Source organism: Daldinia caldariorum, assembly GCF_022478825.1.
Source record: "Daldinia caldariorum strain CBS 122874 unplaced genomic scaffold F4812scaffold_16, whole genome shotgun sequence".
NCBI lineage: Eukaryota > Fungi > Ascomycota > Sordariomycetes > Xylariales > Hypoxylaceae > Daldinia > Daldinia caldariorum.
Genome location: NW_025953052.1, coordinates 605904 through 621386, shown reverse-complemented (window position 1 = coordinate 621386; position 15483 = coordinate 605904). Strand labels below are relative to the sequence as shown.

Sequence of the window (15483 nt, the reverse complement as noted above, 5' to 3'; positions counted from 1 at the left end):
TCTCTGAATTCCGAATACCTAATGCACGAAATGGCTTGCTTCACGTGATTGATTAGGTGCATGAACTTACATGTACATAGTACCGTATAGAGGTACCTACAATTTTCATACTTGGTACCTGCGCAAGGAGTGGAGATGTCCAACTTATAGAAATTAATCAACATCATTTCAAGATTGCATCTACAATAATACGTTGCACATTAGGCACCTAGTTAGTTAAGAAATGCTCTACTTATATTTCTTAGGAAATCATATTATTATTCTATAACCCCTGAAGAGTAAAGGATACGCTACACCGCCTGCTCGAGACACAAAAAAAAAGCACTGAATATCAAGAACTACCTCATCAACTTAGGAACCCCATGTTCTTCCAGCTCTGAATAAATTTCCTAGTTACCTGTTCATCAACCGGTCCGGTATTCGCTAATGTTTTCGAATGTTCTCGAGCTTTACCTGTATCAAGTAATAAGCCACCACAAGACATGCGGAAAAAGTTATCGTCCAGAAAGTCGATCAACAAGAACGCTGGATTCTCCCCTGCGGGTCCCTCGACGCGCCTGGGATGTTCTCGAACGCGTTGTACCCACTCCTCAAAAGGAATAATACCTTCCCGGGGTATATCCAAGGCGTTGGCTAATATAGATGTCATCTCTTTCCACTGTTGACGAACTGGGTTCTCAACATGATATATCGGGTAATGCGTCTTATCTTCTGGAAGGAAAAGCAGGTCCACAAGCGTGCCGGCGACTTGATCAACCGGTGTCCACGATAAAAGGCCATCAAAATCAGGCAACGCTTTCAATGTTTGCGACGACTTGATTAGAAATGAAAGGTGTTCCGTGACGTTCCAGTGACCGCTTGTACTCGAGCCTGCTATTTGTCCCGGTCGGACCGCTATGACGCGGAAACGATCGGGGTACTTGTGCAACGTCTTATCAAGCATGAGCTCGCAGATATATTTGGCGTCGCCGTATCCTGTAGGCAACACAGACTCGATTGTCATGCGTTCCTCAGGCACTATTGGTTCACCGGACCAGATAGGCCGGTGGCCGACAGCAGCAATGGACGAAATGAACTGGAAGGTAACCTTGGTACCCGGGATACGCCGAATAGAAATTTCGCGAGAAAGGTTAAGAAGGTTTTTCATAATCTGGAACTGCGCTTCAAAGTTACGAAGTGGATACTTCGCGTTCATAAGCCACGCATTATGGACGATATGAGTGACCTTGTCGACAATATTTTGATAGTCCCCGATAGGTAGGCCAAGGTAGGGTTTCGACATATCTGTCTCGAAGACGCTCAGTTTACTGATAGCTCTATCTGATAAGGGGATGCCTTTTTTGATTAGGGCTTTCTTCTGGCGTTCTTCTGGGTCAGTTCCTCTACGTCGATTTAAGCAGACAATGCGAGTGATGTCTGTTAGTTCCGCTAATCGGGCGATTAGATGTGATCCCAGGCTACCAGTTGCGCCCGTAATCAGCACCGTTTTACCATTGGGATTTGTTTTGGGCACATACACCCCCGTCGCATCTTCAAGACCAACCGAGAACCCATCGGTCAAGTCGTGAACATACCTATTGACCACCACTTCTCGTGCCTCTAGGTCAGCTGATAGACTCTTGTTAGGTGGAGAGGAAGAAATTGGGAGTCGTTCGCACCTCTCACCCGAAGCCATCGCAATAATCAGTTTCTCGCATCTATTTTCTGGTCGAACTCCATCTGTCCAGTCGACGTGTCCGTAACCAACTGCTTGCAGATCTTTCTGCCACCTAAACTCATTCGTGACGGCATGATGCCGCCCATCATCAAAGAACCACCAGCCATTAAATAACCCGAAGACCATGTCGACCCAATACATTGTACCAGTCATCTCAAGCATCATGAGGAAACCATCAGAGCGCAAGGTTTTTCGGATGTTCTTTCCAGATTCGCCTAGTGAATGCGTGGCATGAACAGCATTACTAGCGATGACAATGTGTTGAGTTCCCATTAGCTCATCCGCCGGTGCCTGTTCAATATCGTGAGTTCGAAACTTCATGAACGAGTACTGCTTGAACCTCTTGCGTGCGGCGGCTACGAATGAAGGCGCAAGATCGGTAAACGTATACTCGACTGGCACATTCAACGAGGCTAAGAGAGGAACAAGCCACTTGGTTGTACCTCCAGTACCCGCACCCATCTCAAGGATCTTAAGCGGGCCTTCATTTATATCAAGTTTGGTACAAAGTCTTGTAAGGAAATCCTCCATTTGTTTGTAAAACATCCGGTTTAATGGCCAATCTGCGTATAGGCCTGAGACGAGTTCACGCCCCTCAGGAGTACCAAAGATTAGTTGTATGCCACCTGTCTTTCCTTTCAGAACATCTGCAAGCTTCGATCCAGTATAAAATGTAAGTTTATCGGCTGTCGTCTGGTCCGGGAAGCGAGTTAGTAACTCTTCGAGGATATCCTTACTCGACCTTGCCGGCGCTGCCATGGCGGTCCTAGTAATAACATCGCCGTCGACATTGATGGTGTGAGTTTCCTTCTCTAGCATCGAATAGAGGTGGTCCACCAGGCGGTCGTGCTCCTTCGGATGGGGAATTTGACAAAACTTGTCTCCTGACTTCGCTTCGCGAAGATGCTGTCCAAGTTGATCGAATGCCTCGAATGCAAGTGCAACGCACATATCCGTCTGTAACGGCATCACCGTTTCAAAGTAGTTGGCTTGTCCATGTTCGACAATTCTATCATCATTAAGAGCTTTCGTTTCATTGAATGCTTGCATAACTGTGGCAAAGGGAAGCTTCAGCTCATTATCACAAGCACTGACAATATCATAGGAGTCCTTATCATCATTGGCTGCAGGAGTAGTAATACCGGTCGGATGCCCCGATGATGCTTCGCTGATACTATACGACCTAGTATTGCTGTTGCTAGAGGTTTCGTCTTCACTTTGCTTGCTTATCTCGCCGGCGACATCTCTGCCCACTGCCTTCTGCACGCATTTTATCAGGCTAGGCATGTCGACAATTTCTATAAGCTCATTTTCAGGCAGTGTGACCTTGAAAACAGCCTCGATCTCATGCGCCATCTCCATCCCCATTAGGGAATCTATACCAAGTTCAGCAAGTTGGCTATCGTCCTTGATCTCATCTAGATCAAGACCGGAAAGATCAGCTAGCAGCTTTTTGACCTTGAGAGACACGTCTGATTCAGGCGATTTCTTCGCTTTTTGTCGTTTTGATACCTTTTTAGAGACAGGGTTTGGTGGGTCAATCTCCGCGGGTGCAGCCTCGAACAATGCAGCCTTAGCAGGCCCGGACGATGCAGCAGTTGCAGCACTCTCGGAGGTAAGACGCGTAATGATCTTGCTCATCGACGCTTTAGCAATACTGGTGTAATTAATCCCAAGAATAGCTTCTAGTAGCTCGCCGGTATCTGGATGGAAAACGAAAACATCGGTCAGGTATTTCTTCTCCAAAGGATGATGCGTCGCGAGGACGTGAAAATTGTCTGGTCGAGCATCACCAGGACGAAGCTTGGGTGAGCGAATCCATTGCTCGATACCATTAGCAATATAAATTTCAGATGACGATCTATTCGTCATGCAGTTCACGAAAATGCCACCAACTTGGCAAAAATTGTCGGATAGGTGAGGATCAAGCCATGTCTCAGGGTTGTATTTCTGGACAACGTGACCGGCAGACTGGTTTCCGCATCCCACCAACTTTCGGAGACCTCGGTAACATCTGTCGTAATCGACAACGTCGGAGAATATCTTGTATATGTTTCTGTTCGAGAGCATTTCGTCGACATTACCGCTCTGCAACAACTCGACGCAACGGCTATGTCCAGTAAGTCGCTCAAGACGCGCGAACTCTAGCTTAAGCGTCAAATCCTCTGTTGAACAGAAAGCAATCCTGCCCGTTGTGTGTAGAGTCTTGGCAGCCCTTTGAAGCAAGTCCGTGCTGAACACTTGAAAGGTCCAGGATGGACTTTTCCTTGCTTCTTCCTCTTCCAACCCAATCCAAACAGCCCGTGCCGGGTTGATACAAATAGGCGACTTGTTCTCAACAACATGGATCTGTGGCTCCATGCGGGCTGCTTCCAAATCGGGCCGAAGATTTCGAACAGCCTCAATAACGAGGTCAAGTTGCACAGTAGCTGGACAAATGGCTGCGGTTTGTACAAGAACATGGCCAGCGACGAGTTTTCCATACTTAAGGATCATGGTATTGATCCTAAATTTGGAAGTCCGCTTTTTACTGTCCTGATAGCCAACAAAGGTTAGGAGGCTATCTGGGAGCTTCTCCTCTCTCTGATTAGCTGTAGACAGTTCGGTTGACTCAGGAAGCACCTTATAATCCAGCCAGTGAGTTGCTTGCTCAAACTGGTAAGGTGGTAGTAGAAGAGGGGAATATTCTTTGGTCTGGGCTGCCTGATGTGCCCAGTGCTGCACAGTTGTACCGACCTTCCACAAGTTCATCGTCGCGTCAACAAGATTATTCCACGCTTTATCGCAATTCGTTATGTTAATGGCTTGAAAATGAATACCCGCGGGGCTACCAAGTGCTCGGCTTGCCATAGAAGTAATGGTCGAATTAGATCCAGCTTCCAAGAAGATAGACGACGGGTATTTTTGAGCGATTCGCTGGATTGCATGGTTGAAATACACGGGGTGACGCATGTGATCAGCAACAAACCTGGCTGTGTGTTCCTCTTGAGTCGGGAACTCAGAAGCTCTCTCTACGGGGATAATGGGCTTCCTAAATGTAACTGATCTCCCAATTTTCTCTAATGCCCCCATGAGATGATCGGCAAGGGCGCAATGAAACGAATTCGTAACATTCAATCTCTTCGACCTCAGCGATGATGAGACAGTCGCAGCAACTGTATCAATCGCAGCAGTAGAACCAGCAAGGGTAAAGCATCGTGGGCCATTGTAGCAGGCAATGGTGGCATGTTTTTCTTCAGGAACTTTGCGATTCGACTCCGAAAGCAGTTTCTCGATGTCGTTTAGGTCAGCCTCTACGGCCATCATGGCGCCTCTATCACTTCCCCAGGAATCACGAACAAGTGTTGCACGTTGTATGATTAACCTGGCAGCGTCTTCCAATGAGAGCACCTGCGAAACGGCAAGCGCAGTAAGCTCACCAAAACTATGGCCAACCACCGCTACAGGTTTAATCCCAGAATCAATCCAACTGCGTGCACAGGCGTATTGGATCGCAAATAGCATTGTCTGCAACTCGACGATATCGTTACTCGGTGTAGTTTCGAATATTCCAGGGAATATGCTTCCTCCGCCATTCAGACGAACGACCGAATCGACGTTGTCCAAATGTTTTCGTAAAACAGCTACCCTGTCGTACAGGCCCCTATCCAGGCCCACGGAAGTCGATATTTGGCCCCCAAAACAGAGCACAACAGGTTTGGAGTCGGGTTGATCCAAGGGTGCCATATCAGGATCACCTGTCTCTATAGCTCCTAATTTCTGATCAAGCGCCCCTATTGAACGCACACTAAACAAAACTGCCTTGCGAAGAGTTCGATTGCTCTGACGAGCTAAGTTGAAGGAGACATTGGAGAGGAAGAAATCTGTTGCCGGGTGGTTTTCCTTGCTGAGAAATCTGCGGAAGGCTTTACTGTATCGACGTATACTGGGGCCATCTAAACCCGCGATCCAAAACGGATACTTGGTATCAGCAGGAATCTTTTGTCTATCTTTTATTAACCTAGTGCCAATAAATGGTGACTGTGTGAGGATCATTGAAGCGTTGGAGCCAGAGGCGCCATAATTATTGATCAACGCAGCGCGAAACTCGGCGTCCCATGTCTGTAGGGTTGTAGGGATGCTCATCTTGTCGGCTGGGGTCGCCCCGATGGCTGGGTTGAGAGAAGTGTAGCTTGGCTGGGGTGGTATCATCCCTTTTTGAATCATAAGTATGACTTTGATCATTGAGACAATCCCCGAAGTTGCCTCTGTATGACCGACAAGCCCCTTTACTGATCCAAACAAAAGCTCTTTATCCCGCTTAGAAACAGGGCCGCCAAGCACTTGCCGTAAGCCGTCGTACTCAGCCGGGTCGCCAACCGCAGTGCCGGTGCCGTGGGCCTCGACAACTGATATCTGAGATGGCCTCAACCGGGCCCTCTTGGTAACAGAGCGGAAGAGGTCTGCAAGAGAAGGTGAGTTCGGAACAAAGATGGGGGTGATGTTCTCGTTCTGCTGCGCACCCGTTGCCGCGACAACACCAAGGATTTGATCACCATCGGCCACTGCAGCAGAAAGCTTCTTCAAAAACACGGCGGCCACACCTTCACCCCTGCAATAACCATCTGCCTTCGCGTCAAATGGCTTACATGGGCCAGTCGTGCTCAGAAACGATCCCGCGGCCAAGTTTTGGAACCATAGTGGATTAGTAAATAAGTTAGCACCACCGGCGAGAGCGGCTGTACATTCGCCGGTTGTTATGGCGCGGCAGGCTTGGTGAATAGCCACAGCGGAAGAGGAGCAGGCAGTATCGATTGTTAAGCCGGGACCCGTCCAACCAAAGTGATGGCTGATCCTACCAGCTGTGAAACTCTGCAGATTACCAATAGCAGTAAATGCATTAGGAGGATGACAAGCAACATTGGCATCGTAATCGCGAGAACAAACCCCAACAAAGCAACCTACTTGATTATCTAGGTCGGAAGAATGAAAATAACCGGACTGCTCTACGGCTTGGTAAGCACACTGGAGGAACAGCCGTTGCTGAGGGTCTATGGTTGAGCTCTCACGAGGGCTCTTCTTGAAAAATTTGTGGTCAAATTTGTCGAAATTCTCAATAAAATTGCCGAACCATTTTCTCTTGGGGTCATTGTCGCGGAAAGCGCCCTGAAAAGAAAATCGCTCCTTTGGTACCTCCTTATGCTGTGACTTGGCAGAGACTAAAAGATCCCAGAATTCATCCAAGGCTTCGGCGCCAGCCACATTGATGGACATACCGACAACGGCAACATCATTGTCAGAGAATGTTCTCGTCTCGCTCTTCAAAAAAGCACCAAATCGCGGAGTTGTGTCATCGAAATCAGCCATATATAGTACCTGAGAGTTGATACTACGCAGTAGCGATGGCGGCACGACGCGTTCGGAGCCAAAGGATATGATATACGAGTCCCTGTTCTCGATCATGTTGTCGCGTACAGCGGAAACCGTTTGAAACCACCTTGGCGGTTCCAGCAGAATGGACTGCAACGCATGGTGATGCAGCGAATCCTCTGTTATCAGTTTGCCTCCACCGTTTGACCGGGTGGGAAACACGAGGCCAGATGTAGCATCTGGAAACTGAAATTCAACATGAGCGTCGACAAACTCCATGAGTAGCTTCGACTTCTCGATGTTAACGTCAGCATGGAAACGTCCATAGATACCGACTTCCCACCCAATAAAGCCAGCACTTCTCAGCTGCTGTTGTAGTTCAGTAATAACTGAAGCTTTCGTTGTGATGGTGGCGCGATTTTCGTCATAGTGGACAGAAACGTACGTCTAGACCATCCAATTAGATTCACATCGCAAGCAAATTAAAGAATGTAGCCATGTAAGGATTTTTCCTCATAGCTGGTAAAGAGCAAAGTTCAACTCACCCCTGAAAAGCTTTCGACAATATGTTGCAATTTCTCGCCATCTCCTGCAGAGTGCCACATAACGCTAAGGGACTTGGACGGTCCGAAAACTTCATTTTGGGCGTCGACAGCAATACCGATTAGCAGAGCTAATCGCACCGCGACGGCAGCATACTTCTCGAACTGCTCTTTGTCGCCTGCACTAGAAACAGCAAAAGCGCTCAGGAGGCCGATGCAAAGTCCTAGAGTCTCCCTGTTTGATCTAGATGTGTCAAGTAGATCGACGTGTCGCCCCTCAGCTTCGCTAAGCGAGAACGTAGCATATTGAGTAAGTTGAGAGACGACAACCAGTGGGATGAGAAGTTTGTTCGGAAGAGGGAATGGGGTATTCAGTGGCCGTCCAGTTCGAAATGCATCACTCAAGTCCTCTAGTTGACCAAGTGCTGACGTAGTCTTGAGGCTAGGAATGCGGGTAGTAAGGGTCTGCCATATCCGTGGAAACTCGGCAATAGTGTCTAGAGCCCATCGGAACTCCTCGTTCTCGGTAGCTGTTTTGCGAACCTGGGCGAAGGATGCCTCGTTGAAAGATGAGGCGATCGGACCGAACATCAAAATCGTAGGCCCGGTAGGAGGGCCTCTTCGGCAACCGCACGTATCGACCATGATGGACGCCTGCAGACGTACCACGTCGTGCAATCAAAGACTTTAACTCCGAAATAAGAATATATGAAGGTTTACGCCCATGTATCTTGGCGATGAGGGAATAGTGGCTAATACCAGAGAAACAAGTTAAGCTGTGTCGCTACAGCAGTCTCTACTTTAACGAAGAAGGCTTAGAAGAAGGAGAAGATACTACAGCGCCGTTAACAAAGTCTGCCTCCCGGTGGTAAGATCAAGCGATAGATATAATGAGGCATAAGGTAAAGGCCGATAAATGCGGTAAAGCGCTGCGCCATATTCAGCTTGGATTTCAACCACGTCACGTTCGGTCCTGGAGAAAGGTAAAACACTTGAATTGGTTTACCTGGTGATGTAGATACCGTGTTTCACCGGTTATACGTGCTAACAGTTTGTAAGTAAGTCCACCACCCGCCAAGAAGGGCTATTCAAAGAGCGCGTAAGCGGGTGGAGCACAGGCAAAACTCGACAAATTTTATCCATATCTCTCCCGTCGCTCATCTACCCATACGCTAAGAACTTCATGGTCGAGTGACATAAGTGAAAGAGCTTATGAAAGTTTACACCGAAATACCTCTCAACTACCTCGGTGAGGAGATCTACAAGAACCCTAGGAGCTAGGGCGGATACGTCAACTGTTGCAGTGCCAAGTACGAATAACATGTTTTATAGATGTGCTTGCTAAAAACTCCGCGTTCAATATTATTTGAGCATTCCGTCCATCTGAGTCCCAACACACTGGTAGCCAATAGATTGAGAAGGATTTCCGGTTTCTCTATCTTCATACACCCTTTTGCCGTCATTTTTCCTCTGCCTCCTATATTTCGTACAATGTCTTAGACATAGTCTCAAGTTCTATAGAGCCAATATACAGTGCGACATGATGCTCTACGAGGTAGCTAATCTGTAGGGTACCTAGCTCACCGAAGAGCCAATGGGGAAATTATATTACACCTTAGGTACCTCCTAAGCTAGGTACTAACATGAAGTATAACGGGTGTGATTAATCGAAGGTTGGCGTAGATCTTACACGTTAGGGGAATTCAACAGAAATGAGCCGCGAGCCTAATGCATGTTTTAGTGTTGTTCCCTGCGAAGTCATTATCAACAGTTTAACCCATGTATCCGTGGCGGGCTGAAAGGTTACATGGCGCCGCGGCGGTACAGCCAGGTAGTTACTCCGTCTCACATCTTTCTAATAGTAAGACTTTTTTGCGTACTATGTCTTAGCAAAAGGATCCGACTTATAACAATAGGTGCCCGAGTACCACTACCAGAAGCGGTATGGTTCCTTACCCCTTTTACCAGCCACATGGTGCTCTGCCATCTATATTTCAACCCCATCGAGCTATTGTCTCACGGTGTGGAAACTCATTGGTATAGTTATATCATCCTCCATCATCATGCCAGGAATTGTTGATGATAGTTCCGTTGAGATTGCCATCGTTGGCGGTGGTATCATTGGATTGGTCCTCGCTGCCGGTCTTATCAAAAATAACATAAAGGTCAAAGTCTACGAACAAGCGAAGGGACTTCGGGAGATCGGCGCCGGAATCGCCTTTACGTCTAACGCCATACAATGCATGAACCTGATGAATCCCGGTATCGTCAGCGCCCTGAGATCCGGTGGCTCCGTCCCTAGTTCTATGGATAGTAACGACCCAAATGATTACGTTAGGTGGATGGACGGTTACAACCAACGTCGAAAGGACGACCCTTCTTACCAGAAGCTGATGTGTAAAGTAAATGCTGGTTACAGGGGTTTCGAGGGGACACGACGTGACCAGTTCTTGGAGGCCTTGGTGAAAATCATGCCGCAGGAGAGCGTAGAGCTGAAGAAACGCCTAGATAATATCGAAGAAAAGGGCCCCGACGGGAAGCTCCAGCTTAACTTCTCCGATGGGACATGTGCTCATGCCGATGCCGGTAGGACTTTTGTATCCGTGTAAATAAACGTGCAAAGTAGTTTACAGCTGCTAACTCAAAGTTAATCTTTCAAGTCATTGGCTGTGATGGTATCAAGTCGCGAGTCAGGGAACTTATTTTTGGAGAAGATAACCCGGCTTCGCACTCTCATTATACCCACAAAGTTGTCTATCGCGCCCTTGTCCCGATGGAAAAAGCCATCGAGACCTTGGGAGAGTTCAAAGCCAAAAACCAACACCATCACTTCGGGCCTAACGCCCATTTCGTCCACTACCCAGTTGCGAACCAGACCATGATCAACGTCGCGGTATTTATGTCCGACCCCAACGAATGGGAGGAGGATATTGTCACAGTCGTGCCGGGATCAAGGAAAGACCTCGAAGACGCGCTTGCGGATTGGCATCCCTGTCTCCAGGCTCTCATCCGGCACTTCCCGGAGAAACTCGAGAGGTGGGCGGTCTTTGACATGTTTGACTACCCTCTACCTTACTACAACAAAGGGAACATATGCCTGGCCGGCGACGCCGCGCACGCGTCCAGCCCGCATCACGGCGCGGGCGCGGGGTGCGGCATCGAAGATGCGCTGTGCTTATGTACGTTAATGGGCCAGGTCACCGAGACGCTCCGATGGGATCCATCTGCAGCGACAAGGAAACACGCGGCGCTGTGCGCGGCGTTCGAGGTATTTGATCTGATGCGACGCACGAGAAGCCAGTGGCTCGTCAACAGCAGCCGTCGCGCGTGCGAACTATACCAGCAGCCCGAATGGGGCGACGAGGCCAAGTGGACCAAAGCAGAGACGTGCTTCGAGGAGCTTCGGGACCGGTCCTATAAGATCTGGCGCTTCGATTACGAGGATATGATTAGGAGAAGCATTGAGGAGTATGAGAAGAGACGACCTGCGGCGAAGGACTTTGAGAATGGGATGGTATGATACTAGATACTAGCTTAGCTACCTATCTAACCTTAGGTATCTTGGTATAAATACAAGATATAAAATCTACACACCCCATCTAGGTACTCACCTACGATTACCACTCATCCCAGGTTTCCTGGTGTAATGGCTAGCACTGCGGATTCTGATTCCGCCAATCTGGGTTCGATTCCCAGGGAGACCTTTCTTTTTTTTTTCCCCGTTGATTTTTACACTTACTATTTTTTTTTCCTATAGCGCCGGTAGTGGTTCGAATCCTACTAGGGCTTTAAATTATGGTTCGACTTTTAGGGTTTTCCCTGAGCTCCACCAAGCGCATTCCAGGGCTTAGTGGTTTTTCTCGGGGTAAAAAAAGTCTTTATTAAGGACTTAACGGCCTTGGGGCATTCGATAGAGTAATGTAATACTACGGGCAGATAGGGATGGGATGTTATAAGAGGTAGACATTGGAAGACTTTTCATGTCACGCCAAATTCTATCTCCGTCTCGAAAAAATGCTTCGGACGTTATACGCTGCCACTCATGCAGTGTACGCAGCCTCAATAGATGTAAAGATACTATCGTCGTTATATCATTATTACTTTCAAAATCATTGTAATGGAATATAAAAGTACATATAACCAAATAGTTAGGGCAATAATGGATCGGATATCAGGTACCCGATCTAACTTAGAGGCTCTGCCATACCAAGCACTTTGGGGCTTTCACATCGTGGGACTGGAATACAGGAGTACATGATGAATTATGCCTCTAGCTCTTGACGTGAGAATTATTTGGTCTACTTTCTTTACTTACCCCTTGATGCTATTTTCAACTGTACCTAAGACAAGTGCTGTGGTAACAATGATGCGCCCCTTTATGAGAGAGAAGTATTCTTGAGATACATATTAGCCAATGTTATGCCAATCTATAATATATCACTGGATTGCTTGGTGTTGTCAAAGCTAAGCTTATTTAACTCGGATTTTCCAATAGGTTACATTAGAAGGTGATTTGACAGCATCGAGAAGCGTTAATGTAATGGTCTTCAAGATTAGACCTCATCGCTTCACCAGGCTGAGGTCTTAGAAAGTTGCACAATCTGATAAGACGTTCCGTTCCGGTGGCTCGAAGTGGCTTTACGCCATCAGATTACAAAGTACCATCTTCTAAACCCGCGTGGTTTTCGTATCACGGCTCTTGCAGAACGCATTCGTGTTTAAGAGACTGATTGGCAAGAAATATCTCTTTGTACCGGTCGTAAGTGGTACCAAACCGGAATGGAATTCATTCGGTTTCTTTTAAAGGCTATTTCTCAACTTCATGATCGTGCCAAGTGGCAATAAAGAACAGCGGAGATACCTAGGTAGATATCCTTAGTCTCGGGTCCGAGTTATGGTAGCCAATGAATACCGCGTACTCAACGCTGGACACTAGGGATCTACGTAGGTACTCAGCCATCCAGACTGGTCAAAACGCCGTCCAATGCGCTGTTTACTGTCCTATGCTGCTCTGTCGCCCTTCCTGATCCGGCCGAGAATCATGCACAGATACGTAACCGGGAAACCTGAGGTCCTTCAGCTTGATGCACGATGACTCCAAATGAACTGCAGAATCAATTACGTACCGCCGTCCGCTGTGGTATTCCTCTAAATAGCGGACGTCATCGACTGAATTCATCATTTCCTTGGGCTTGCCGCTATTTTGTAGGTTTTCCCTGGGTATCGCTTTCACATGGTGAGTGTTCTTTTGAGTTATACGGAAACCCTTGCCGTACGCCAATATGAGAAAACTCTCGCACAAGCGGGCTTTATGGCTTGTCCCCTGGCCAGCATTGCGCGGAAGAGATACAGAGTGAAAATACCCCGAGAGGTGGATCGTGATCATAAATGGAATATAAATAGGTAGCTATTTTCCACGATTGTTTCCCTCTCATAACTATCTTGAACTAAGCTAATCGTAGGTTCCTGGTTAGGCTATCGGATTTTTCTCATTAGTCATTGTTAGTATAGAGCGAAGAGACGTCCAAATGAAGCTCATCACAATTGGGAGTAGCTTCTCCTTGGTTGCATCAGCCTTGGCGATAGACGTTCGCGCTGGATGTCGAGGCACTGAGGTGATAGCTCGTGATATTGCCGTTATTGGCGGAGGCGCGACAGGCACCTATGCAGCTATCAATCTTAAAGACCAGGGCAAGTCTGTTGTCGTCGTTGAGCAGCGGGGGTCGTTAGGCGGTCACACTTCCACATACCATGACCCTGCAACGGGAACCCCTATCAATTATGGCGTGCAGCTCCACCACGACGATCAGATTGCACGCGACTTTTACTCTCGTCTCAATGTCACTGCTAGCCAGGCTTCGTTTCCTGACACTAGGATCCCCCTCTACATCGACTTTACAGATGGCTCGCCTGTTTTGAACTACTCCATTCCTCCCCTCAGTGACGATTACATCCAGGCGCTTCATAAGTACCCGTATCTTGAGAATGGTATCGAACTGCCTGACCCGGTGCCTGAGGAATTGCTCCTGACCTGGCCCGAGTACATGGAGCGGTTTAATCTCACCGGCGACGCATTCGCCACGTACTCTATGCCAGCCGTCCCCGGTGACCTGACCAAATACCTCGCTTTATACGTCTTCAATTATCTCAACTCGGGGATGCTCGAAGAAGAGCGCGAGGGAAAGATCATCATGAATGCCGATGGCGACTTAGCCGAGCTTTATCGGAACGCCCTGGCTGAGCTCGGATCCGATGTTCTTCTCAACTCGGTTGTGCTCCATGGCCAGCGGGGTAGCAAGCCGGCCGACGGTGTGAAGCTCTGTGTATTGACTCCCAAAGGCAGAAAGCAGATAGTTGCCAAGCAGCTGGTATTTGCAGCGCCGGCGGAGTTAGAGAATCTGGAACCTTTAAGTCCGGATGAACGCGAGAAGAATATAATGTCGGAGTTTAAGGGAGGATTCTACTTTACGGGAATTGTGACGAACTTCGGTCTGCCAACGAACTATAGCTACACGAACCGGGGCCAGAACACGGAGTCTCACATAGCGAGCGTGCCGGGAGTAGCAATGTTCAACCCGACGAATGTGGAGGGGACATATTACTACTGGTACAACTCGCTCTCGGACATGACGAGGGGGCAAGTGGAAGCTGATACTCGCAACACCATCAAGCGACTACAGCGGACTGTGGCTGGTGCAGACGTGAGCGCCGAGCCCAAATTCCTAGAGTATAAGAGTCACTCCCCGCTACATCGGACTGCCAGTGCAGATGTCATTCGTAAAGGGATTTACCGCGACGTATACTCCTTGCAGGGTTACCGCAATACTTGGTACACTGGTTCCCTCCTAGTTGTTGGATCCTCTCAGCTCTGGAACTTGACCAGTCAACTACTTCCTAGGATCATTGCCGCTTCAGAGCAGTAAAAGGTCTCTTAATTGTCTGATATATCTCCTAGTCAGCCTGTACACGCTGGGTATACGTGGTATTGTTTAGGTACTTATTAGGGGCTTTCGTGCATCGCCGTATTCATAAGGAATCTAATGCATATTGCATATTGCATATTATCTATCCTCTATCCTTACCTGCTCTCTTACGTACGAAAGTGAATATTTTTGAGGGAAGACAGGTACCTACCTACCTATCCAGGTACATGGGGCTATAGGTAGCCAAGAGTATAGAACCTTAACCCCTTTCCTAAGGACGCTAAGTCCGGTATTTACTCTTCACGACCTGTCTCATTCGTCTCCATGCCGAATGAAGTATAACCCCGCACGTAGTGAAGCATTCTACTCTGTCTGGCTTCCTGCTTGATACAAAAGAAGATCGGTGCATGTATTCGACTATGTGGACAGAAACGAAGGCTTTCTTTTTTTTTCTTTTTCTGAGACATTAGACATGAATGGTCACGATCATAGGCTAAGTAGTATGCGATGAGACGGCAAGGCGATGACGTTAATGGGAATTTTCGCAGCCCAACGCCGCCTTATCATCCCTGTAGCCCTATGCCCTATTCCCATTCTGCACCATACTACAGTAGAACTGTAGCACATTTGAAACAATGTCTCACCTTATACTTATACCTAGAGGTACTCTAACGGGTCTAAGCGCTTAGGTACCATGTAGTTCCAGCGGTCCGACCCAGCTACTAAGATCTGCCATAACCATTAGCACCCATTACCAATATTGTCGATCACTGGTTACACAACAGTAGTGTCGCTTTACTACCGGCGAAAGGCCATACAATTGGCCTGGATGTTGCCGGATATTAGGCTACCGATACACCGATATCACTTGCAGTCAAGCCACGCGTTGTGGATGAAAGATTGTGACGCGAAAGCTGCGTCCGAGTATGTCACTGCTATGGAGATCTGAGGA

At 47.9% G+C, this 15483-nt stretch overlaps 3 protein-coding genes and 1 non-coding gene across 4 annotated transcripts; 3 read left to right on the top strand and 1 right to left on the bottom strand.

Moving 5' to 3' along the window:
- Nucleotides 1–346: 346 nt before the first annotated feature.
- On the bottom strand, nt 347–8253 carry F4812DRAFT_466638 (uncharacterized protein; the record flags this gene model as incomplete). The annotated part of the gene is made up of 2 exons (XM_047938562.1): nt 347–7513; nt 7612–8253. 2 exons carry the CDS (start codon nt 8251–8253, stop codon nt 347–349), a joined length of 7809 nt encoding a protein of 2602 aa, XP_047787516.1.
- A 1418-nt stretch (nt 8254–9671) lies between these two features.
- Nucleotides 9672–11128, top strand: F4812DRAFT_452583 (FAD/NAD(P)-binding domain-containing protein; the record flags this gene model as incomplete). The annotated part of the gene is made up of 2 exons (XM_047936368.1): nt 9672–10194; nt 10269–11128. The coding sequence occupies 2 exons, from the start codon at nt 9672–9674 to the stop codon at nt 11126–11128; spliced, it is 1383 nt and encodes a 460-aa protein (XP_047787515.1).
- Nucleotides 11129–11240: 112 nt separating this feature from the next.
- On the top strand, nt 11241–11312 carry F4812DRAFT_t128. The gene has a single exon. It is a non-coding gene; the product is annotated as a tRNA-Gln (tRNA).
- Nucleotides 11313–12980: 1668 nt separating this feature from the next.
- Nucleotides 12981–14660, top strand: F4812DRAFT_136395 (FAD/NAD(P)-binding domain-containing protein). The gene is made up of 2 exons (XM_047929582.1): nt 12981–13011; nt 13083–14660. The coding sequence occupies exon 2, from the start codon at nt 13137–13139 to the stop codon at nt 14529–14531; it is 1395 nt and encodes a 464-aa protein (XP_047787514.1). The 5' UTR covers nt 12981–13011; nt 13083–13136; the 3' UTR covers nt 14532–14660.
- The last annotated feature ends 823 nt before the right edge of the window (nt 14661–15483 follow it).

Coding starts and splice junctions, on each gene's coding strand:
- F4812DRAFT_136395 (XM_047929582.1), top strand. CDS start 13,137: ATGAAGCTCATCACAATTGGGAGTAGCTTCTCCTTGGTTGCATCAGCC.